Source organism: Teleopsis dalmanni, chromosome 2 (genome assembly GCF_002237135.1).
Source record: "Teleopsis dalmanni isolate 2A chromosome 2, ASM223713v2, whole genome shotgun sequence".
NCBI classification, from domain to species: Eukaryota; Metazoa; Arthropoda; class Insecta; order Diptera; family Diopsidae; genus Teleopsis; species Teleopsis dalmanni.
Window position 1 is genome coordinate 34,929,558 of NC_051847.1, and position 25,114 is coordinate 34,954,671.

Consider the following 25,114-nt stretch of genomic DNA (forward strand, 5'->3'; position numbering starts at 1 on the left):
TGGTTCAGCTCTTGCCTTGCAGGTAGCAATGTCTGAGAATATTGCATGTGTTATATGTATGGGCTTTGCCTTTCATACATTGAATGGTGTACGCGGTATGCCTGATGATCGCATTTTAGATATAAAAGTTCCAATACTTTTTGTAATTGGACAAAATTCCGCCAAAACAAGGTAATATATTAAATTATAATATGTTATTTATTTAATAAGTAAAGTTTTTATATAATAATATACTTATAATTTTCAAAAGATTAGACATTTAATCCTAATATAAACATTTGCAGCACTGAGGAGATGGAACATTTACGTGAAAAATTGCAATCTGAATCTGCTGTAGTAGTCGTTGGTAGTGCTGATGATTCATTGCGTGTGCCTAAAATACGTCGTAAAATTGAAAATGTTACACAAGCTACAGTAGACTCAATGATTGTAGTAAGTATATAAAATTAATAAAAAAAAATGTATTTGTTTAATGTTGATATAATATGATTTACAGAAAGAAATGTACGATTTTGTTAATAAAACTTTAAATAATCGTCCTGGTCCACGTCAACCAACACCAATTGGTATTGCCACTACGTTAAAGGGAAAAGTTTCAAATGGAGAGAATTCTGGTACAAAAGTAAATACAGGACAACGTAAGCGAAAAGCAGAACCAATTGATGATGATGAAAAATTAGCGCAATTAAAAACAAAATATGGTAAATATACGACTATGAAATAATAGAATTAAATTAGATAAAAGATATTGCAATTCATATATTTATATACAATAGTAGTGCAATAATATATTGTATAATATACCATACTAACTACTATACAATAACATTTATATAGTATAACAAATACTAATAGAATAACAAATACCATTTAAGAAATGGAAAAATGACAAGAAACCTTCAATTATCAATTCCACGACTAATATATTACTAATTTAATATCTAATCTTTACATTAAAATTGTTATTCATAGCTATAATAATAAAGCTATAGCCCTGATAATAAGATGCAATGTTCATCTATGAGCAAATGTTGTATATTTAAGACTCAGCCTTCTATACATATTTACAATAGACAGAAATTATAATTATTTCTTAATGTAAAATGTTTCATTAACAATATAAAAATAGTTATTAAAAACTATTTAATAATGGATTAAGTCAGTATTCTAATCACTCTCTCACAACCTATTTTGTTGCATTTAATATAATTTATTGTTTTAATGAGCAAATTTTATTTAGATATTTTTGAACAGGCTAATTGATGATTTATTTAAATTATATACAACTTTTTAAATTATTTGTAAGAATTATATTCCTTTTTTTTACCAATATTTTGACTATATTATATTATAATATATATTTTGACTTTATTATATTTCAATATATATTTTGACTATATTATATTAATATATATTTTGACTATATTATATTTTAATATACATTTTCACTATTATATTTTAATATATATTTTGACTATGTTATATTTCAATATAAAATTTTAATATATTATATTTTAATATATATTTTGACTATATTATATTTCAATATAAATTTTTACTATATTATATTTCAATATATATTATGACTATAGTCTACAGTTATTGTTACCCAGTCAATCTTTTATTGATTTAAAAAAAAATATGTGTAATGTGATATATACAAATTTTTGTTTATTTTGCATATATTCTCCAAACGCAAATTTCTTAAATTATAATTCAAAACTCAAAATTGGATAAACCAGGCGTTAAATCATTAAAACGTTCAAGAAAAACAAGACTAGCCAAATCAAGAATAGATAAATCAACAACAGATCCTATGCTCCCGAAGCGTAGGGGTAAAATAAAAATATATATAATATTTTGATGTAACAAATTCATTCACTAATTTTATAATTGTGTTTTTTTTATTATTAGGACGACCACGTACGAAAGCTTTGAATCCTGGGCAAAAAGTTAATAAATCTGTATCAGCTTCCAAGTTACAAGCACAGCAAACACAACAGGCAAGCAGCCAAGCTTCACCGAATTCAACCATAAATGATGATTTGAGCGCAGCTATGCAAACAATTCTATCTGAAACAAATGATGGTGATTTTGTTACGAATACTAACAATACAACTGGACCGAAAGCTATGACCTCCTTTGATATTGTTGCCCAACCTAAATCAGGAACTGGTGGCAATCCACAAAAGCCACATATTATCAGTAGTACTGTTTTACCAAATATAAATACGGCTAGATTAAGAGTATTGCCATCGAATCAATTTATACAATTAAGATCGCCAATGCAGTCACAATCTAAAGTTTATACCATTAAGCCAACTGGTTTAATAAGTCAATCTCAATTATCTGTTACAGCAGCTCAAAATCCCAGCATTGGTAGCATAATTAAAACTACATCTAATCCGGCAGCAACGGGACAACAACAAATATTTACCTTAAAATCACCAAATGGTAAAACTACTCAATTTGTAACAGCCGCTTCACCAGCTGCACACCAAAAATATACGGTTGTTAAAACTCCAAATGGTGGTACAACATTACAGTTAACCACAAATGCACCCAAAACTGTTACTGAAACCAGTACAGGAAATCTTGATCTCTCCAATATTATAGATATGCCAATTGTCTTCGCTGATAATGACGGAAACTTAACAGAATCAGTAGTTCAAAGTACTGATGTGGAAGCTAAAACACAATTGGCTACTATAAAACAAAGTAAGTCATTAGAAAAAATGATTAAGCTTTTTATCATCTGGTACACATTAAATAATTGATTTCTTATAATTTTAGATCCTACTTCAAATGTTGGACAACTTATTATTAACCCACAATTGCGTAAAGATGGAACAACTGCTGTTACCACATTAGCGTTAAGTAAACCGGGTACTATTATGTCAAATACTCAATCCGGCAATAAGGGTAAAGTGGTATTTATTAATCGCAACAACATGAAACCTTGTTCAAGTATTATTTCACGCAATAATTTACAAGGACTAACAAAATATGCAAAAGTTGTGGTAAATAAAACAGAGGGCGCAACAACTAGTACTTCTTCAACAGTCCAAACTACACGTTGCAACACGCAAATCACGCAAATAGGTGGTACAAATCACACAATAACACCCATTTCATCGGCAGTTAAACAGGTTAATATACAACCTATAAAAACTTTAGGAAGTGGTTCTAGAATTGTTAATATTGGTTCTAAGATAACTCCGCAATATAAAATTATAAGCACGGCTAACAGTGGTACTGTACTAGCTACAGGCAATGGTGAAAATGTACGTAATATTGTCATTAAATCAGCGATTAAACCGATGCCTGCAAATATGAATACACAATTGATAAATCGTAATTTAGTTGTACGTAAATTCGTTAAACCATTAACAGGAGGAATTAATCCGAAAATAACTTCTAGTATAAATGTCATCAATTCAACAAGTACTTCGTCAAACTCAAACATAGCACCATTACTGCAAGATGGAGGAAGCGAAATGAATTCAAATGTTGGTACCACTGCTATACAAACGTCTCCAAAGATAATTACATTGAATCCAGTCAATCCATCTGCGAAATTGGATTGAGTGTAAAAAAGCATTATAAAAAAAAAAGTTTCTTTATTATTTAATATACACAAATTAAATTTGTGGGTTAGGCTGTTTCAGTTTATCTCTATTATTATTATTATTATTATAATGATAACTGCAACAGTTGTTTTGATGATTTTGTTTTTGATCATTTTCGCTTTAAAATTTACTTATAAAAATATCTTTTTAAAATATTTTTTTTGTAATATAAGTAAATACAGTAAATACAATTTAAATTTTAATATTAAAAAAATATAAATACAATTAAAATTTCATTTAAGAATGAAAATCAAGGGCTTTGTAATAATTTTGAAAAAAATGTATGCCTGTGAACGTTATTTTTGTTATACAAAAAACTTAATCTTTAAATTGTTATATTAAAAATATGTACTCACATGTATTTATATATATATGTATATATAATGTAAGAATGAAAAAAAAAATAATAAAGAAAAAAGCTTATAGTATTAAAATCTGGAATTTATTTAATACCAATAAGGAAAGGTATTTTTAAATACATATTGTGATAATATCATTAAGTTTTCTCTTGATTTGGAGAGTATATATGCCATATATATTACAGTTGCTTATAAAAGTTTATGTTAATGATCCAATTAAGTAATGGTGAACCTCAAATATTAGAATTATATCGTCAAATAATTTTTTTCATTAGAAAGATTTTTGAGCAATAGTTAATTACTACTATTTATACACCTGCAAATATAAACCTGTTTAAGACTTAGAACTCTGTATCTGTTGTAACGACACGGATTCGTCATTTTTATTTTGCTGAGGTATCACTCAGTCGCGGTCCGGGTCATTACAATAAATTTGTTTTATTGACCAGTTCGAAGCTGGTAAACCAAGGAAAGTTAAAAGACCGTTTGATTTTATTATTTTAAAATTTATTTATTAAAAGTTTTCTTAACTAATTTACTCTAGTCTTGATTCTACTCAATAAGTTTTATCCAAAGACGTCAGAACATCAAAGGTTTGTTTTTCCAAATCTACTCATTTAGTTTCTAGCCAAAGACGTCAAAACATCAAAGGCGTTATACAATCTACTCACAAGTTTCTACGAATTTATTTAGCCTTAGCGTCGAAACACTATAGGCTTCTAAAAGGGACTTAGCGCTGGAGTAGTAGTCTACTCACTTCGGCGTGCCGGTGCTAAGTGATTTTTCATATAAAAATCTCCGCTATTTATATAAAATACTTTGCTTTGATTAATTACACGCACAACCGCACAAGTATAATTTTCGTGCGTGTGGATGTTCGCTGTGTTGATCGTGCGTGTGGATGTTCGCGGTGTTGATCGTGCGTGTGGATGTTCGCGGTGTTGTTCGTATTTAAATAATTTTTATGCAGAGAATTTTAGTAAGTTTATGTAGGGCGGAAATTTGTACAAAATTCCGTCCTTACACTGTTAAGTTGAAAGTAATAACTACCAATGCTTTTGAGGCACAGGCGACAAAGCTAAAAGTCACAGTAGACTTAAAAAATTAAATTTAATATAAAAGTATTAACAACTTTTCAGTTCCTAAATTTATAATAGAAACACAAAAACATAAAATTTTTTTTTGTAATTAATATTTTTTATTTAATATTTATGTATGAATTCAAAGATTTATTTATTGAATTTTTAATGCCATTATGCATGATTATAATATTTATGCTTCGTTCTTTGACTTTTTATTAAATATGTTATAATGTTGATTTTATATATGTATATATTTTAAGTTTTAATATTCGTACATTTAAATAATAATAATTAATTTTGTTTAAAATTAATTAAATTTCATAATAAACATTTTAATACAATTCATCAATATTGCATGCGTTATTCATAATTTTAAATACTACTTTTTATATTTTTGACATAATTATAATTTTCTATTCACTAATACAATAATACAATAATTAAATATACTCACTAATAATAATACTTAGAAAACTAAATAAAACTTAAAATCAAACATAATAATGATAATAATATTAATTGTGAATTAAAATTTAAATTATTTTTATTTAATACATATTAATATAATATTTATTAATATTATATTTATAATTAAAGTAGTAAACACAATTAAATTGAATTTTGCTACAAATTAATTTATATTGAATTAAAATTATAAGAAATAAGCGCATAAATTTTAAAGGCATAGATTCTAAAGGTTTAACTAGAGGTTGAAAAAATCATATATTATTTAAAAATTAATTATAATTAATTAAAATAGAATTTTAAAATGTACAAATTTTTTGCTTAATTGTTAATAATAATTCATTTGCAAAATTTATTTAATGTGTTAATTTTGAAATGTTAATTCTGAAATATTATTTTTCGCTATAAATTCTGTTGCAACATATTAGCTCCTTAATTAATACTTAAGCCAGTTTATAGGCATTAAAGAATTTTATATAACATATATATATGTTTATATATATATATATTATTTTTTTTTATAAATTTTTTAATTCGTATAGATAGTTTTGCATTTTTTGTTTATGAATATTTTGCTAAATTATATTGTGTTAAATATTTATTTATAACGAAAAGTTTTTGACTCATTATATGCATAATATTTAAGTATTATTCATTTCTATTATATGCACGAAATATAATTTAAAACTGTTTTAAATAAAAATGTTTTATATATTTTGTATATATTCAAATTCTTAATTTGCAAGTGCAAAATATGAAATTTTTACTTTTAATATTTATGTGCCTTTTTATGTTGATTATTTTGAAATGTTTATGCTAAAAAAATTGTATGCTTTAAAAAAAGTTGCCACCACTTTTCGTTTTCTATAAGAGGTGTGAAACTTCAGCCTTAGTACTTACAAAGAAAATCATACATATAGAGTTTCATATTTACTAATATATTTCTTAAATTATTTTGGTAGCGTTTGGCATATACTAAAAAATTCAATACAATGTCTTTAAATATCAACTAATTTAAATTCATTTCATTCTTCATGTTTAGTGTAATTATAATGACTGCAAATATTCTTATTTATTTTTTATTTATACCTTAAATATAATTTTATGTATATATCGATAAATTTTTAATAATACGAACTTGCAACTGCTCATTTATATTTCATTACATATATTATTTTTTCTTTTTGCTTCGTAATAAATTGTAAAATTATAAAAGAAGTATTAAAAGTTTTTACTAATACCATATTATCTTTTTTTTAAATACATTTAATTTTTTTTTTGTTTAAAAAAAATTTGTAAATAGTTTTAACAAGAAAATTAATTTTATATACTAATTACTAAACTTCAGTTGTTAGTGCTTTTATAATCTTTTTTTTAATATTATTACTTTTTAAGTGATAACTTTGTTTTTATCTAATTGTACTAACAAAAATTATTTTTACGGTTAATTCAAATGTAAATATATATATTATATATTTTTTTTTATACAAATAAGACTCTATGAGTAAATGCTAATATTGGATGGACACTGAAAGTTTGTTTTAAGTTTGAAAAATTAATAAAGTATGTGAAAAAAATATATTTAATGCAAATGTCAGCACTTTTCTTTTTAAGCGTATTTTAGTATAATTTTATATATTTGCAAAACATGTAACAGAAGTGTGTATTATGAATACGCTTATTTCATAAAGTTTGAATTAAGTTAAATTATAGATAATAATAAACCCAAAAAATATTTTTTTTTATTCTGTTTTTTTGTTTGCATGTTACGTTTATTTATTTAAAATAATTAAATAAAATTATAAAACACTATAAAAAAATAAAACAAAAAGAGAAAAATTTATGGATAATAATATAGATAAATTATAGATAATAATAAACCCAAAAAATATTTTTTTCATTCCGTTTTTTTGTTAGCATGTTACGTTTATTTATTTAAAATAATTAAATAAAATTATGAAACAATATAAAAAAATAAAACAAAAAAGAAAAAAATAAAAATGGGAAAATTATAAAAAATATTTGAAGAAAAAAAAATATCAAGAAAAAATGTTAAAAAGTAAAAGTTAAGGAAACATGTTAAATAAATTTTTTAAAAAAATTAAAAAAGCTTGAAAAACAAAAAAAAAATTAAAGTGTGTATTAAGAAAATATTTAAATAAATATTAAAAACATTTCTTCAAAAATTAAAAAAATAAAACATGATTGCATATAAATATACACAAATTTATATTATATAATTGTGTAATTTTTTTTTTTAAATAAAATAAATAAAGAATTGAAAATTAAATATATATATTAAAAAAAAAAAATTGGAGTAAAAAAATATTTTTTTAATTATATCTTACAAAAAAACTTCAAAATAAATTTTACAGTTTTCATGACGTTTATATTGAAATAAACTACAGCGTAGTACATGCCATTTGTATAACTATTTGTATTATTTAAAGTGCAATAATAAAATTATTTTTTATAAAACATTTTTTCAAATAAAAATAAAAAACAAAATCACCGTTTTCAGGAGTTAAATAATAAATTTCTACACTGAAAGTTAGTAATACAGGAATATATAGTCTTGTATGGTCTGAAGATTTTTAGAATATGTAAATAAGTTCGTTAAAATATATATAAAAATTTATATTTTTTTTTAACTGAATGTCGCTTAAGCAGGCTTTTGTTTCAAATTAATTAATAAATTAAATAGGAATGCATTTAATAATAAATTCTTGCTTAATAGGTTATTTCTTGGCAATAAAGATTTTTTTTATATTACATTTTAAATATTATTTTCATCTTTCTATATAAAATATATATCACACTTAATTATATTATAATAACATAGAAATAATTCAAGTTTATTTATATTATATATATAATTTTTTAATGTATAACGTAAAGAAATTTCATAAATTTTATTGCAAAAAATTTTTTTTGTGAATGTCAAATATTTTTATCTATAATTTAAAATAAAACGCAATAGTTTCATTTAATAAATTATACATTAATATAAACAATCAAGAATATGTTTTATTTTTATCAATAACTAGTATTGCTATATAAGTTATAGAATACTATAATTCATACACTTCATATGTTGTTTAAAAAAATTCATATTATGTACATAACTATTTCATTGAATTGAGTCTATTTAATTGAGAACATAGAAAAGTGCTGATATAAGACCTATATCAAATGTGCAAAAAAATTTTCTTTGACAAAATTGATTAATAATTCATTAAATAATATTAATACTTCGTTTTATATAAACTTTTTTCTTTTTGTAAAACAATGAGATAATGATTTTTATAATTCTATGTTTTTGCAAATCTTAATGTCGTGCTCTAAATTTTCAGTGTTAATTATGAATAATATGTGTATTAAGTTAATATTACTAATTTAGATTTATTCATATATAAATTTCCTCCATTTAAGTAATTAACATTGATAATACTATTAATAATATAATATTTTTAATCAATATTAATTATATGTAGTTTAGTTTAATTGTTAATTTATGTAGTTGCAATTGTTAAGTAATATAAATAATTGCTGTTTCTTTAATTTTAAACAATTCATTGTATCTTACTAAATTGTTCAACTTTTGACGTAGAGTTTTTCTCTCAATGACGTGAGAGACACAGAAAGAGAGAGTGAGAGAGGAAGTTGTTTGAGAAAGTCTACAAAGAAGCTAGAGAAATTTATATTAAATATAATAAGTTTAAATCATATTAAGTTAACAACAATGCACAGAACTACTAAGAACCAATAAATACAAAACTATTTCTTCAGTTCTCTTATTGTTAATTTTTTTAAAATAATTTTCATTCGAAAAAAATAATTCATGTACTTTCAAATAATTAAGGGATAACAATATCGAAAAGAGATGCAATGCGAAAAATAAGAGTTTGTTAATAATAATTTATATTATAATAAGGTCTGAAGATTAAAGTGTATCTATATCCCATATATATTGTTCTTATCAGTTGCGTATATAGGGAGTATAAGTCCCTTAATTATATTATACAAAATTTAGTAATCAGCCAAAAGAAATATTTTGTTATGTATCCTCTCCTGACCACGCTACACGTTTATAACATGCAACTTATATTCGCAATACCCCTTTTTTTATTCTATTTCTGATACATCTTATGCTCCATTATGTTTTACTTAATATTAAACTTTTATTTATATATTATCATCTATCTTCAAATTTATTTTATTTGGTATTGGCTACAGAACAATTGAGAAATTGTAGAGTAGAAGTGAATAGTAAGTAAAATCTTTAATTTTATGCTTTACTTAATTCTTACTATTTTACTTTAATTTTTTACTATTCAGTTGGGCCAATATGTATTAATTGATCCTTGGGATTGCCATTATAACCTGCCAAAAGTTATAGGTTATGATGTTCTTCTTCTTCTTTGTTCCGTTAACTCCCTGTGGAGCATATGATCTCAAAGGTTATGATGTTAAAAAGGATAAAAATATAAAAGTATTAAAATGAAGTAACAAGGTTATATTTTCCCTCAAAGCTAAATAGATTTTTACAAATCTTTTAGTTAAAGCTATTAAAGTTTGTTACTATCTCATAAATTAATTTTAAGCTCCATACTTTATCTCTCTCTAAAAACTCTTCTTCTCTCTTTTCATTCTCTTCAAATAAAATTCTTTTCCCACGCATACTACTCTCATTCTCTCTCTAACTCTTCTTTTCACTTTTATATAGTTAAGAAGATATTTTAATGCAGACGATGGTGATTCGATTTTGGTACAGCACCCACAATTCGTACACGTCCCAATGTACCCACACTACCAGGATGCATATGCGTTGAATGCATTTGCAATTGCTGCTGTTGTTGTTGGCGCTGCTGCTGCTGCTGTAATTGCAACTGTTGCTGATGTTGTTGCTGCAATTGTATATGATGCTGTTGTTGTTGCTGTTGCTGCTGCTGCTGTTGTTGTTGTTGATAATGTTGTTGCTGTTGTTGTGGCACATGTTTAGCATCATTACAATCGCAGAATTGTGGTGGCGGCGCTAATACAATATTTTCTGGACATATTTGTTGCATATTACCAGTTACATTTGTAACAGCCGATATTGCTGTAGCTGACAATGACATTTCGTTATCACTGTCAGCTTCAATAGGCGGTGGTAGCTGCACCAACGAAACGGCAGCGGTACGTGTGGCACGTTGCATCGCTATTGCTGCTGCTTGCTTGCGTGTAAGCGAATTGTGTCGCTGGAATGCTTTGGCCGGTGGGGATGGACTTAGCTCACCATCATCATCAGAACGTTGTTCATCATGTTCGGCATTATTATTGTTTCCTATACCGGTGGGTTGTTGTTGTTGTTGCGCTTTATGCAATTGCTGTTGCTGTTTGGCCACAATGGCCGCAGTATTTGTGGCAGTGACACCTGCAGCAGCAGCTTTTGCCTTTAAGATTTGCTGCAAATGTTGCTGATGTGCTAGCTGTTGTTGATGTAATTGCTGCTGCTGCATAATATGTTGCTGTGTAGCTAGCAATTTCTGATTGGGATTAGGATGTGAATGCTGAGATTGTTGATGTTGCTGTTGTGGCTGCATTTGTTGTTGTATGTGCTGTTGGTGTGTATATGTTAAACGTCCACTCATATTAGGCTGCAATTTGCTTGTTACTTGTTGACTTTGTACCAGCAATGTTTTTACTTTTGTGCCTGTCATTTGTTGTTGCTGTTGTTGTATGACTGGTGCATGTTGTTGTTGCACCATTTGTTTGACTGTTAGAGTAGAAGCAGCAGTTGTTTTGGCTTCAAATGCTGCAGCTGTTGTAGCAACGCTTATTGATGTTGGTGACAAGATGCCTGAGGCAGTTGCAGCAGTAATCGTAACTGTGGATTTGGCTTGCGGAGTAGGGGAGGGCATGGTATGTGGTAAGGTGGAAGCATGAGATTTGACTATAGCCGGCGGTGTAGCCGGCGCTGGTGGTGTTGTAGGTGTTGGCATGGAGCTCTTATCTGTTTCATCCACGCTGTTTTGATGGTTAGGAATAGTTTTCGGTTCTTCGACAATTGTAACAGTTGGTTTCTTTTTAATTGTATCAGTTGATTTAGAGGTTGCACCAACTTCTTGGTCACTACTTACTCCAGATGAACTGTTATCGCCTTCTTCTTCATGTGCATCATTGTCATTTGTGTTAATCTTCTCTATTTGACTTTTACCAGATTTATCATTAGTGGCTTTGCCAGATTTTTCTTCATTTTTAATGAAACCATTTGGAGAAGACTTCGATGTCTTAAGATTGCTGCGTATGCGTTGAATCTCATCGACGGAGAGAGAGTGCGAAATTGAAGCGGATCCAGTGCTGCTGCCACTGATATAGGAAAAATCATTCATCAAAAAGGAATACTGAACAAAATTGATAATATATTTTACCTGGTTTGACTATTACCACTAGTTTCAGGCACATCTAAAGCGATTTTCTCATTTAGTTTTGTGTTACGTGCCACCAATATAGAATTTTCGTCTTCGCCATCAGATTCACTGAGACTGTAGTCTGGTTCAGGTATTGGTGGTGCAGGACCCGCAGGTAGAGCAGTAGTAGAGCTTCCGTTCTGCTGTGTGACAGCATATGGTGACTGATGCTGTTGTTGTTGCTGCTGGTGCTGGTGTTGTGACTGTTGATTTTGACTTACTGTGCTATTGGTCGGTTGGGCATATTGACTAATTTGTGTCTGTTGGAGTTGTTGTGTTTGCTGTTGAACCGGTGGTGGTGGCGGCGGTGTCACATTATTTGAGTTTGGTTGTTGTTGACTAATTTGATGGTTTTGCGATTGCTGCTGACCATTCTGGCGATTCTGTAAGTATAAATCAATTTCATTAATTTTTGGATTTAACCCTAAAAATGCTATACCACTACTTACCTCTTGTGTTTGCCGTAATTTCCAGGCCATAACATTACGCAGTTCTTGTGGAGAAGCATAAATCTTGGCATTAGCTGCAGGATTAAAACTGGACTGCACACCATCAATTGCAGCTGCAGTGACTGCATCATTTTCAGCGCGCTTCTTTAGTTTCTGCTGTAAGGAAATGGTGCTTTCATACTCGCTTGTTGTACGTGTTTCGACTTTCACCATTTGTCCAACGGGAGGCGGTGGAGGAGGATGTGTAGGTGGTGGCAAAGTATTTAAGCGTTGCATAGAGGCATGTAATGTAGCCACATCATCCTGTGAGTGATGTCCTTTATTCGCAGCATTCCAAATAGATGAATTCGAGCCATTTGCATTCGTGTTAAGATCAGGAGTGGAATGGAAACGTTTGAGATCTCGTCCACCAACGGTTGGTATAGCACATGGCTTACCGCGTAATGTACCATTTTTAGTTTTAGTTTTACGCTTCATTTCGGCAACGCTACCATAAACCAAGGGACCTTTCATAGGTGAACCCGTATTAGCAGGCGGTGTGGCTGCCCCACTATCTGTGCCCGATTGGAAGCGTGAGGTGGTCATCATAGTTGAATAACGATTTGCGCCATCAACTACTTCACCCTGTTGACGTTGGAAGAGTTCTTCTAGTTCTGCTGCAGTAATGCGGCTGGAGGTAGGACGTGCCTTGATACTGGCAGTACGCAATTGCACTGGTGTACCAGGATGAGTTGGTGTTGGTGTTACAATTGACTCCACTGAAGAAGATTTGGTATGTGGTACATCATCATCATCTTTTTCCCCACCATTTTCTAGGCCAGCAACCATAGATTTAGCGCGAGCACGTCCAACACTTAATGTTGTTTTAGGATCTCGACGTGGTGGCATTGGTGCGGGCAAACGTCCACCATGACCGACAACATTGTTAGCACCAGGACCTAGAGACATTTTACGTGGTAGAGTGGCGCACTGTCTGTGCGAAGTTTGTGGTGTGCTTGGTCCACTAGATAAATGATGACTGGGCAAATACTGTGGTGCAACTTGCATTTGATTGGGAAATTGCGGTGAAATTACTGTCATAGAAACTAGCGCACCAGCGGAGCGTATCATTTCCACAACTTTCTCATGTGATGCAGCACGCACATCTTCACCACCAATAGCAAGTAGGAAATCTCCTCGCCGTAGACCGGCCATATCTGCCACGCCACCTGGATCAACATCATCTAGGTATTGTAGGGCTGGAAAGCGATCGGACGGTTTCAGCTGCATTAACGGTGAAGAAGCTTTAGCACCACGTAATATAAATCCAAAACCGCGTTTAGCACGATGAAGCACTACATTACGTGGCTCATTAAAAGTACTGAAAAATAAAGTTTTATATATAAATAATAGGCGTTTATTACAAAAATAATTACGTTTTCTTTATACGAGGAGCTGTGGCGCTGCTATATTGACCAACTGAATGTGTGCCCACTTTTGAAAAATTATGTACACCATTCAATGCTGTGTTGGACCCGTTGCTATTCATTGATAACGAAGGTGACTGATGGTGAGATAAGTTGGGTCGTGGCAATGTGCCACCACCACTGCTGCAGACGCCAATGCCTGAACTACCGCCGAGACTCAATTGTGGCGAGCCTTGCATCATGCTGCTGGTTAGCGAAACGGAATGTTGTTGGTAAGGTGACTGATTCGGTGGTATTGCAGTAGTAACATTTGTTATATTTTTGTGACGTAAATTAACTTCCTGTACACATTCGGCCGGAAAGAAGCCCGACTGATTGGAGCCACGTACATATCCTTCAAGTAGTCCGCAATCAGTGGAACCGACCACTTCAATAACATCACCAGGCTGTAAACGTATATGACCGACGGAATTACCAGTGTATGGTTCCATGCAAACAACTGTAGTACTCGGATGACCTATTGAGCAGGCAGCAGAATCTGAATTTGTGCCCACTCCCGATGAATCGCTTATTATGTCGCTTGTATCGCCGAGTGACTTATCTGTGAGGAAGGGCAGACGTTGCACTTTGTGAAAAATTGTGAAAACGTTGATACATTAAAAATCGAAAGATTGATGACGATTTCATGATATATATCATTTGATTAGAGATTTTAAAGGAAGGAGTAGAAGAAATAGGTAGAAGTAGATGTTTTAATTTTATGTGTTAAAATTTTTGGTAAAGTACCAAAAACAGTATGACTGTAATGTTATGATATTATGACAGTAAAGAAAAAATGATATAACATTGAAGGAATATAATGCTATAGTAAAAAAAATTGTTATATTGCAGCTATGAAAGTAATATATATCAGAAAAACATGCATAATTTAAGTTTTGAACTATAAAGACATAGGATGCATAACTGGTAATATATTAATAGATCTTTATATATAATTTTAAATATGAAAGAGTAACGATACAAAAAAATAATATAATAAAAACATGCGGTTTTTAAATAACTGTTATAATTAATCTACTTTATATGGTTATACGGTTCCGTTTTAGGAATGCCTATGACACAAGGAGACGAATTAAAGTTTTTGAAGAAGTAAATCATTTTGAATTTTTAAAGATCGATTTGATCTGTCACTTAGGTTTATTATGTTTATCGACATAGAGTCTTAAAGAATTGTCGTGTAGTTTGGATAACATGACAGACTTAAATCAAATCTTAATGTTATTGTTCTAACAATCGTTAAAGTATATTCGGTTTAAAAATATTAAGGAGTTCAAATATGTAAATAATATATATTATAGAATAGACGTAGGGTAATTTACTACCAATATCAATAAAATATTAAATGTAAAAAATTGACAATTGCGATATGACTCCCTGTATAACACGTAAAATTTCTAATAACTGGATGTTAAAGGACTGTGGTCCTTACAGAAATTGACTAGGACAGAAGCAATAGTGTATCCAGCGAGAATAAGGAAATAGATTCCTTCTTGACAATATGATCCACAAATAATATTCTGCAAATACACTACTAAAAAATATGTGAACCTTGGTTAAAACCTAGCTATGCCATTAAATAATGCGGTAACGAGGTAAGAATAATACTATAATTGATAAGAAATATCAATTTCATTTTTAAAAATTTTATTGTTTACTTATACTCTTAAAAAGAACTAAACAATATTAATTGGCTATTTCATAATCAATTATTTCTATATTCATTAAAAAATATTTTATGGAGTATATATATATGTATATATATATATTCAACTATATGCATGTGTATGTACTCGTATATTTATGCAAATATATATCTATATACTGCTTTAAGCTTTTTAAAGAGCAAAGGTCAGGAACAAAAAAATTTTTACCTTCTAATATGATAACATATAACATAATAAATTATTAACATAATAAATAAAAATATAACTATTTTTTGTCTTAAGTGTTTTAGCTAAACAGATGGATATTTCATTGTACTTATTGAAATACTTTTGTTGTTTTTAACTTCTTTTTGTAGATAATATAGTTATGTCTGGTTAAAACCATTCAGGTCTGACACAAACCAATTAAGTCTGTGAAAATATCTCAATACAAGCCTCAATTACAAGCCTGCGTTTTTATTTAAATATCTCAAATATTTTTAATAGGCTTTAACAATAATTACATTGCATTTATAATAATTTAAATCATAATAAATATCGTTTAATATAATAAATTTAATTTATTATGATAAGTATAATTTAAAAGTATGATTTATTATAGTGAATAGCATTTATTATTATAAATGACATTTATAATGATCTCAACTTCAGATTGAACATACTATAAAAAACAGTGATAGATAAAAATTTACTGTTTTTAGACGAAAAAAAAAATAGTTTTAACAAAATATATTTAATAGTTTATCAGTTATAAATAAATTGCAGATGTGAAATTATTTTTATAAATAAATCTCAAATTATCTATTTATTAATTTAAAAAGAATAGCAAAAATTTAATACCTGTTACAATGCTGATGTCATCTTCGTGTGAACGATGTCCGGACGATCCCTCTGATAGACTTGAACTAGCCGAACTGTACGGTAAATGTTCGGATGGGCAAGGCGATGGTGGACCATGATGGCCACATGTACTATTGCGCGTTAATGTGCCCATCAGACTGCCACCGCCAATACTACCATTGGCACTGAGCCAACCAATGGCTGAGCGTCGTTTGGGATTGTAACGTGGTGGTCCGCGAAAGGGCACTATTTAATGGAATTTGTTTTTTGGCATGGGAAAAAGAAGAGGAATACGTGTTTTGGTAAATTCAAATAATAATTTTCCAATATAATTGTTATGCAACGTATATGCTCTGCTTGTGCCAAAATGCACTTCAACGAGGTTATGTATGAGACAGGTTTTATTTGCTCCTTTTGTAGGAGTATTTTTAGATGGGAGTATGAAAGGAACGATGAAGAATGCTAAATTTGTGTTATACAAAATGTAATTTTGTTGATTTCAGTTTACAAAATTTAAGCGAAAGGACGAAAATTGCTTTTATTCCTGTTGTTGTTGCATTTAGTACTTTAAGGAAATTTAAAAATACACGCTTGTCCTGTCATCTTTTTAGTGCATTTTCGTTTATTATATACTTAATATTTTAATTAAATGTTTTATAAATTTTTTCCATAAATTTTGATATTAAAATTTGTGACAAAACAATAATTGCTCTACTCAATCTATTAATAATTAGGATATTATAATAAATAATAATAAAAATAATAAATTTAATTTAAGGCTTGGCTTGCCATAGATAAAAATTCGAATAAAAAATTAATATTAAATGCTTATTATCAATATCAATAACTGTTATACTGAACCAAATTTGGTTAATGTGTTAAACTAAAAAGTTTTCACTATGGGGTATTGAGAGCACAGGGATGTTATGGGTATGATGTTAGCAATTTATGGACGTAAAAGATATTTTTTAATGATTGTAGAATTTAGAATCTCGAAAATAATGACGTTTTTGATTGGTATATCTGGATTCAATTTAGATTTATTTTCGATTTGTCAAATTTTGTTGCCGAATCGAATATTTTGCGAGTAAGCTAACATTTTTGTAGCAGTATTAGTAGACATTTGTATTATTCACATAAAATAGCTGTTATTTTATGGTAATTTCGCTATTCAGGCAAAAAATCTGGAGTGTTATAAATTAATCTCAGATTTAGCAATCGAAAATGAAATTGTACTAAAAGTGCATTAATCTCAATTGAAAAATTACTCCAGATTTACGAATCGAAAGCGCCATAGGAAAAACTTCACAAAAAATAGATTTTGGGCAATTAGAGGAAATAATATTTGTCAAGTGCAATGATTAAATTGGAAATACTATTGGGAAAAGTAGGCAACAATAGTAGTTACTTAAAATTTTTAGCTACACCGAAAAAATCATCGCTTAAAATAGAGAAAAAAATATGTTATTACGTTTATTCTATATTATGAAGTAATTTGGGAAAATATAGAATATCATAAAAAATCGTTTCCCGATATATTAATAAGACGTTCTTTTAGCTCATCGTAGAATATAGAATGAAGCGTGTGAAAGTTAGTTGTTACTAGAGCCATATATTCGCAAAAAAAGCAAACCCATGTTCATGACGTCTTAAGAATTGTCTTTTATCGACATATAGCATAGTAAAAAATATTGTTCAGAAATGCGTGCTCTATAAGAATGCGTTGCCAAATAGTGATGTCCCAAATAGATCAAGCAAGTGAAAGTAAAAGAAAGCGAAGGGATGCGGATGCATAATACTATAAGGACTAGGTGTTAGCTATCAATTTTTTTAGCGAAAACTATGCGAGCGACAAACAAGGAATTTAATTTCATGATGCACATCTTCTACTGGTAGATATGAAATTATCCACATCTGTGCTGACAGAACTTTATTGGAAAATTTTGTTGTAAGTCTGGAGTTTGCACCAATTGACTAACATTTGTTTCGGTTTCCGCAAAATTCTCTTTATGTTAAAAAATTGACCGCTCAAAGAGCCGCTGAAAATCGTTTGGCCAACTTTTTAGCCGATAAGTTATATATAAGTTCTTTACTGATGGAACTATGAAGCTAACAGAAAAATGTTAGGAGGTCATAAGTAATAATAGCCAATACATACTTGCTTAAAATTTGTTTTTAATTAAAATATGGAGTATAATATGGAGAAAATTTTAAAAAGAATTTATTAAGTTGGATAAAATTAAAAAAATATAAATGTTAGTAGTTACAAATTTTTTTTTAAATCAAAGAAGATGTAGTAGTCTCAAAAATTGAAAATAGTTGGCCCTGTTGAGAATTTCGCAACTAGATTCACTTCACAGACGATTGGTAATGGATGCCAGTAGCAGACAGCTTCGCAAGAAACTGGATCCAAAAACTGGGCACATTGTGACATGGATATTAGGCTTCAGATGTTTTTAGGAACATAATCAAGGATACCTATTTTTAACCAGAAAACCACTGAGTCGTTTTAATAAAATGAACAGACAAATGTGAAAAAAGAACTTTAGACTAGCTAACTAACCATCTTCATGAAAGTTGGGGTAGTGACGACTGCTATAACAGTAGTCATCGTTTGTCCAATTTAAACTAAAGTCATTTGTATATAGGAATGACTATTATATATAAATTATAGTGCAAAATTTATTAAATTTAATAAGAATAATATTTATTTTTATAACAAAAAAGTTTACTATGGTAAACAAAAATAAACTGAATAATTTAGGAAAAATATCAAGAATAAGTGGAAATTTAATAGAATAGATCTGTCTAAATAATAATATATATGTGTGTATATATATGTATATGTATATATATGTCTTTATCTATTCATCCATGTTTATATTTTAATTTCATTTCAAATCTTTTAAACACACACTCTTATTCCAAGCATTGTATTGTATACAGCATTTTACTTACGTTTAGATGCAGGGACTAGCGAGTGAGAATACCAAAATTTATAAGACTAATAATATATTATATTTAATATTTATATGAATGATTGATTATATATAAAATAATTTTTATGATAAGACATTAGCACAAAATCAGAACATAACATTCAAACAAAGCAAAGTATTTTTAAACGAACGAATAACGAATAACAATTAACGAGTAACGAGTAACAGTTAAAAATGAACAAATAACAGCTAAAGATGCTATATAATGTACGAGTATATATAGTAAATATATTTTATGATATTTAAATGTGGCTAAAAAATTTAATATATTAATGAAAAATATAATTAACATTTGTACGAGCAAATGCAAACATTTAAATAATATGTTTTCATATAATTTATTTTTTTTTTGCGATAATATATTGTGTATTGAAATAATGCTCTGGAATGAAGAAGTTATGGAAAAATAAATCGAATAAAGAATTTGGCTTAGCTATTATGCTATGTTCTTAGGATTTGATTGATGTACGATTTAGATGATTAAAAACTGTACGAGGACAAACTTAAGTAAAATGGCGGACTAATAGCTATTTAAATGCGATGTAACTAGTAAAATGTATATAAAAAACTAATAGTTAATAGAAAATTATTAAAAAAATTTTTTAAATAGAATTATGATAAATAGATTGAGTAGAGGATGTAAGAGGGTATAAATTTCGAGTATGAATTCAGGTTTGAAGTTATATGATGCATATAATTATCCTTAAAAAATTTTAGAAACGAAATAAATGCAACAAAACGACGAATATCGGTGGAAGGAACAACTAAAAGAAATTATTAATAATTTAAAACATTTTAATATTTTTTTTGTAAACATGGATGTGTTATAATAAAATGGGCAAGACAGTTTATTAGTTAACTAAGTATAAATAGTCCTTATTGTTTAAAAAAAAAAGTAGTTAACACAGGTACAAATTAACATAGCGAATAGTTTGATTATAACTAGTACAGTAGGTACAAGAGCGCATCCGTTGTTTGAATATTCGTACACAGTGACCACCCCGGCAACTTCATAGGTGCGGAACTAGCATGCGATGAGTTATATCCGTTATTCTATAGTATAAACATATTAATCAAGATTCTGTAGAACGTTGATATACTATTTTTGTCTCAAAAAAGCCGCAAACTGAAACAAATGTGGTTAGGTACAAACTATTAAACTAATTAACTTAGGTTAAATTGGACTAAAATTATATTTTTAGCAACCTAACCCTGGATATGTCCGTACAGAGATAAGTTATTCTGAAGAACTATTAAGTTCCCATAATTATTTAATTATAATTATACAGTTAATTATTATTATTGTTATAATTATTTAAATCACTTTCTAAAAGACTTTTATGAACTATCAGTAATTGATATCTGAAGCCTTATAAATTGCTTTAAGATAATGAATTGCTTGAAATGACGAGAGTAACTCTTGGGTTAGATATGTAGCAGATCTCACTATGTAAAAGATCAACTCATTAGAAGAAGGACATCTTATAGTAAGAGCTGTAGTGAAATACAAAGGACTTTTAGGCAGTCAGCGTGGTAATTGATACAGTTTTACCTTTATATCTATATCTTTATACTATATATATTTTTTATAACGATATGAATAGTGCTTGAAAATTACAGACCTTTTTTTTTTTTACAATTTTTTTTAATTAATATGAAATGTTAACTATTTCCCCTCTCAATTAATTTTTCATTGAAAATAGTTTATATTTTTTTATAGAGTAATAGGTATAGGGTATAGGGTTATAGAAACACTGTACTACTGAATGAGAAGGTATTAAACTCTATTGTCTTGCCCATTAGATTATAAAATAAAGTTTTCTTTATAAAAACTAAAAAAAAAAATAAAGTTTTTAAATTTTGTAAACAAATCAACAATTATGATTGATGTAGTCTGTGGTGGATGATGAAGAGTACAGAAACATATACGACCACATAATATCAATAGGAACTTACCAACATCATCGGATTTATAATTTTGTATCATTTCGGCAAGTTCCAGATTACCGGCAATAACTGCAACCTATAAATTGAAATTAAAATAGATAAGAAGACAGAGATTATATATGGTATATAATATCAGAACTTTAAGTAAATAAAGGATATATAAAATTACTATAATTAAAAAAAATAGTACCAATAATAAGTTTAAATAATCTTCAAACCAATTTTATCTACAAAATTTACAGATTTCTACATTTTTAAGCAAATTAAGTTACACTTTTAAGAACTAAGTTACTGAAACAAAAGAAAACAAAGTCCAGAACTTGTTATTCTCTTTCAAATTTGTTATCTTATATCGTATATAGTAAGTACCTGATAGGGAGTTTGATTGGCATAATTGAGCGCACCACGTTGGGCACCACGAAATAGAAGCATTCTAGCACAAGCCTCTTGGTTGTTAACAGCGCATACATGCAATGGTGTATTACCCGAAGCGTTACGGCCATCCATGTCCGCACCATAAAACAATAAATGTTCCAAATGCTGGACAAGACCATGTCGGCAGGCCTAATATTAATACGTTTTTATAGAGTAGTAAGTAGAGTAAATAATTTTAATCTCTCGCTATGTACTAATAGTTAAAGTTTTTAGATTTCATGAATAGTTCAGAAGGTACAGAGCGTATAGAGGAATACTTACAGCTAAGTAAACAATATTATAGGCATAAGAAAGATAACTACATTATTCAAAAAAAAAATATTTTTAATCATAAATATCATATAGCATAAAGTGTGTTAATAAACCAACACCTTCATTAATTGTTATTTAAACCAATTAATTATTAGTTCATTTTTTAGCCCAAAATATTGTTTAGAATTTTCTTATATTAATATTTTTATATATTAAATTTATTAAAATATACCAATTATATATGTAAAGCAAATTATTCCTGCATAACTCTGTTCCTTTCATTGTTAAATAAGTCTTCAAGGACTTATGTCGACATTTAAAGACTGGAATTCCCTTTACTTACCTGATGAACTTCATTCCAGCCTTGATTATCCTGCGTGCCCAATGTTGCATGGTCGTGTAGGAGACTCTCAGTTATTTTCGATTCGCATTTACGTGTTATTGATATATAAAGTGGTGTTATGCCACGTCCATCTTTATAATTTGGTGAAGCACCCAGTTCCAAGAGAGTGCTATAATATTTATATATATTTATTTCATTTTATTTTATATAATTAAAGAAAGTTTATTTTCCCTAAATATTTTATTTGTAATTAATCAATAATTAAATTGCTAATTTTTATGCAGTGTCCTACTTATTTATATAGTGCACTATATATAATCAAAGGATCTATGTTAGATTCTAATAATTAACATTGATAATTATTTATTTATTATTGATTTAATAAATAAAGAGTATTTAGAATAAATATATTATTTTGTAATATTTATTTACTCGCGATAAGGAAATTGTTTTTATATTATAGAGCAAAAGAAACAATATTAATCTTTCCGACTTACGTGACTGCTTCTAGCGAATCCTTTTCTACCGCTCTATGGAGTGCTGTAGTGCCATCTTTAGTACGGTAGTCCAATAATGCACCACCATTTACAAGTGCAATTAATAATTTATTTGGTTTCTTAGCTCCTGTTGCTACAGTTAACGGCGTTTCACCACTTTCAGAACAATGAAAATTTGGGTCCAGCCCTTTAGCACACATTTTCGCTATCTTCTCTACGTGACCCCCATTAATGCATTCCAAAAATCTACGTAAATTTGCGCGTGTGTGCAATGCCTTCAATTGTCTTTCATCCAGATTAAGCATTTTATAGACGCGACGTTTGTATTTAAGCTAAAGTAAAAAATAAACACAATTTTATCACTATATGTTACAAGAACATAGATTAGACTATAATAAATTTTGTATACAGTGCTTCCCTAATCAAATAGCATAAATGCTTGATATGATCCATTGGTTCACAATTTCTTCTCAGAAAAATTAAACAGGTTGATATTATAAATTTGATATACAACGTCATCTCTTCTAACCAAATGGCAAATATGCAGAAGATGGAGATATTTGATACAGAATTTTATCACCATATAAGATTATAAAACAGATTGATTTCATAAATTAAGTGTGTAAATTATCCAAGCAAACGTCATAATGCAGGAGATGCTTCTTTCTATTCAAGCTCTTAACTTGGCTGTTACCAAAGCGGTAAGATAATATATTGGTTTTACAAAGATATATATTGATCAATATAAAAGATTTATTATGATAATAAAACATCAAAGGTTTGTTATTGGTTTAAGGAATGTATCTTCAGTCTGTCTCGTAGATTTATGAACTACTAAAAGAATTTTATTATCTTTAGAATACACAATTATACACCGCGACCAATAATATATATTGCTTTATTCCAGAAACAGCTATAGCTTAGCAGGCAGTTAGAGGCTATTCATCAATTTTATAACACCTGTTGGTTCTCTTTCAACATTTTAGTTGCTGATTAGACTGATCTGTTTGGAATGTATTAAATTTTTGGAATCGGCCCAAATCTTCATAAGAAGTTTATATATTTCTATTTATATACCCTTGAATTATTAAAATATTTGACAGAAGATTTTAATTTTTTGATACACGTAAATTAGAGATTCTTCGAAAAAAAACAAAATCTTAGGATTTTTTCAAGAGAGCAAAAGAAGTTTAATGTACTTTTTTTGACAAAAGTGACGTCGAAGTCTGGTGACGAAAAGAAACTATTTTAAAGTTAGAAGGATTCGAATAGGAATAAAAAGACAACAACAAAAAATTTAATTAATTTATTAGAGTTTTGCTGACTCTAATAATTCATGCTATTCATGAATTATGGATCATCATTATGATGAGTACCTGTCAATACTCAAAAAAGCCAAATTTCAATAATTTAACTAAAATTTCTGTTGTTGTCTTTCCATTTCTATTCGAACTCTTCTAACATTTAAAAACGTTTATTTAGCTTTTTCAAAATCATAAAATATTTTTATTCCCTTAAAAGTCAACGTTCATTTTTTATATATATATATACGTAATATCGTATTAACTAAAACAATTTTAATGTTTTAAAAATTTTGCTTCAAGTTATTAGTTTTGTTAATATTACAATATTAATAATATATATAATAAAAATTAATATATATTATATATTATAAACACTATATTAATACTATATTTATCAAGTTCATATTACTTAAAATAGTTTTTAAATATTCTTTGCTTACCTCTAAATATCCGACGGGTCCATTGAATGGATAATCTCCTAAACGACGTTCTTCATCTAGAAATTTGCCTGCCTTACCATTTGATGGTGGACAAAAAAGTCCATAGTTGAAACTCTCTTTTAGTTCCTGAAAATAAAAAGAAATGTATATTAAATATTTTTATTGAAATAAGAGGAATACTTCTATATTATATAAATTTACTTCTATTATAGTTTAATTTATTCAATTTTACATTTGATTATATGTAGCATTATTATGATTAATATAATCAAATCATCATAAATTAATATGCAACATTATAAAAAGTTGTGATAGTAATCAGGCCTACTATATAGTAAGTGGCGGAAGTATTTTACTAGCAAAGCCGTTGAAATGAACAAAGGATTATATTTGTAGAATATTCTCATATAACATTCATGCAACAGTTATCGAAAGATTGAGAAGCATATAAAATTTTCTACAAAATATATAGTAGTTGTCTGCTGCAGAGA

At 28.4% G+C, this 25,114-nt stretch overlaps 2 protein-coding genes across 4 annotated transcripts in view; one reads left to right on the top strand and one right to left on the bottom strand.

Moving 5' to 3' along the window:
• Nucleotides 1-6: 6 nt before the first annotated feature.
• LOC119681578 (KAT8 regulatory NSL complex subunit 3-like) lies at nt 7-3,694 on the top strand. The gene is made up of 6 exons (XM_038094819.1): nt 7-171; nt 285-432; nt 497-701; nt 1,743-1,835; nt 1,915-2,718; nt 2,794-3,694. The coding sequence occupies exons 1-6, from the start codon at nt 29-31 to the stop codon at nt 3,585-3,587; spliced, it is 2,187 nt and encodes a 728-aa protein (XP_037950747.1). The 5' UTR covers nt 7-28; the 3' UTR covers nt 3,588-3,694.
• A 5,341-nt stretch (nt 3,695-9,035) lies between these two features.
• Nucleotides 9,036-25,114, bottom strand: part of LOC119679639 (SH3 and multiple ankyrin repeat domains protein 1) — a 358,803-nt gene continuing 342,724 nt past the window's right edge. Inside the window, exons 2-11 of one of the 3 annotated variants that reach the window (XM_038092104.1) lie at nt 24,624-24,749; nt 22,880-23,211; nt 22,383-22,551; nt 21,722-21,916; nt 21,362-21,428; nt 16,407-16,652; nt 13,852-14,443; nt 12,437-13,796; nt 11,949-12,370; nt 9,036-11,886 (exon numbers count right to left, since the gene is read on the bottom strand). In XM_038092104.1, the coding sequence (XP_037948032.1) occupies nt 10,275-11,886; nt 11,949-12,370; nt 12,437-13,796; nt 13,852-14,443; nt 16,407-16,652; nt 21,362-21,428; nt 21,722-21,916; nt 22,383-22,551; nt 22,880-23,211; nt 24,624-24,749 (5,121 nt within the window). In that variant the 3' untranslated portion in view covers nt 9,036-10,274. Of the gene's footprint in view, nt 11,887-11,948; nt 12,371-12,436; nt 13,797-13,851; nt 14,468-16,406; nt 16,653-21,361; nt 21,429-21,721; nt 21,917-22,382; nt 22,552-22,879; nt 23,212-24,623; nt 24,750-25,114 lie in introns of all 3 variants that reach the window. The other 2 variants (XM_038092103.1, XM_038092105.1) reach the window with 2 other exon arrangements.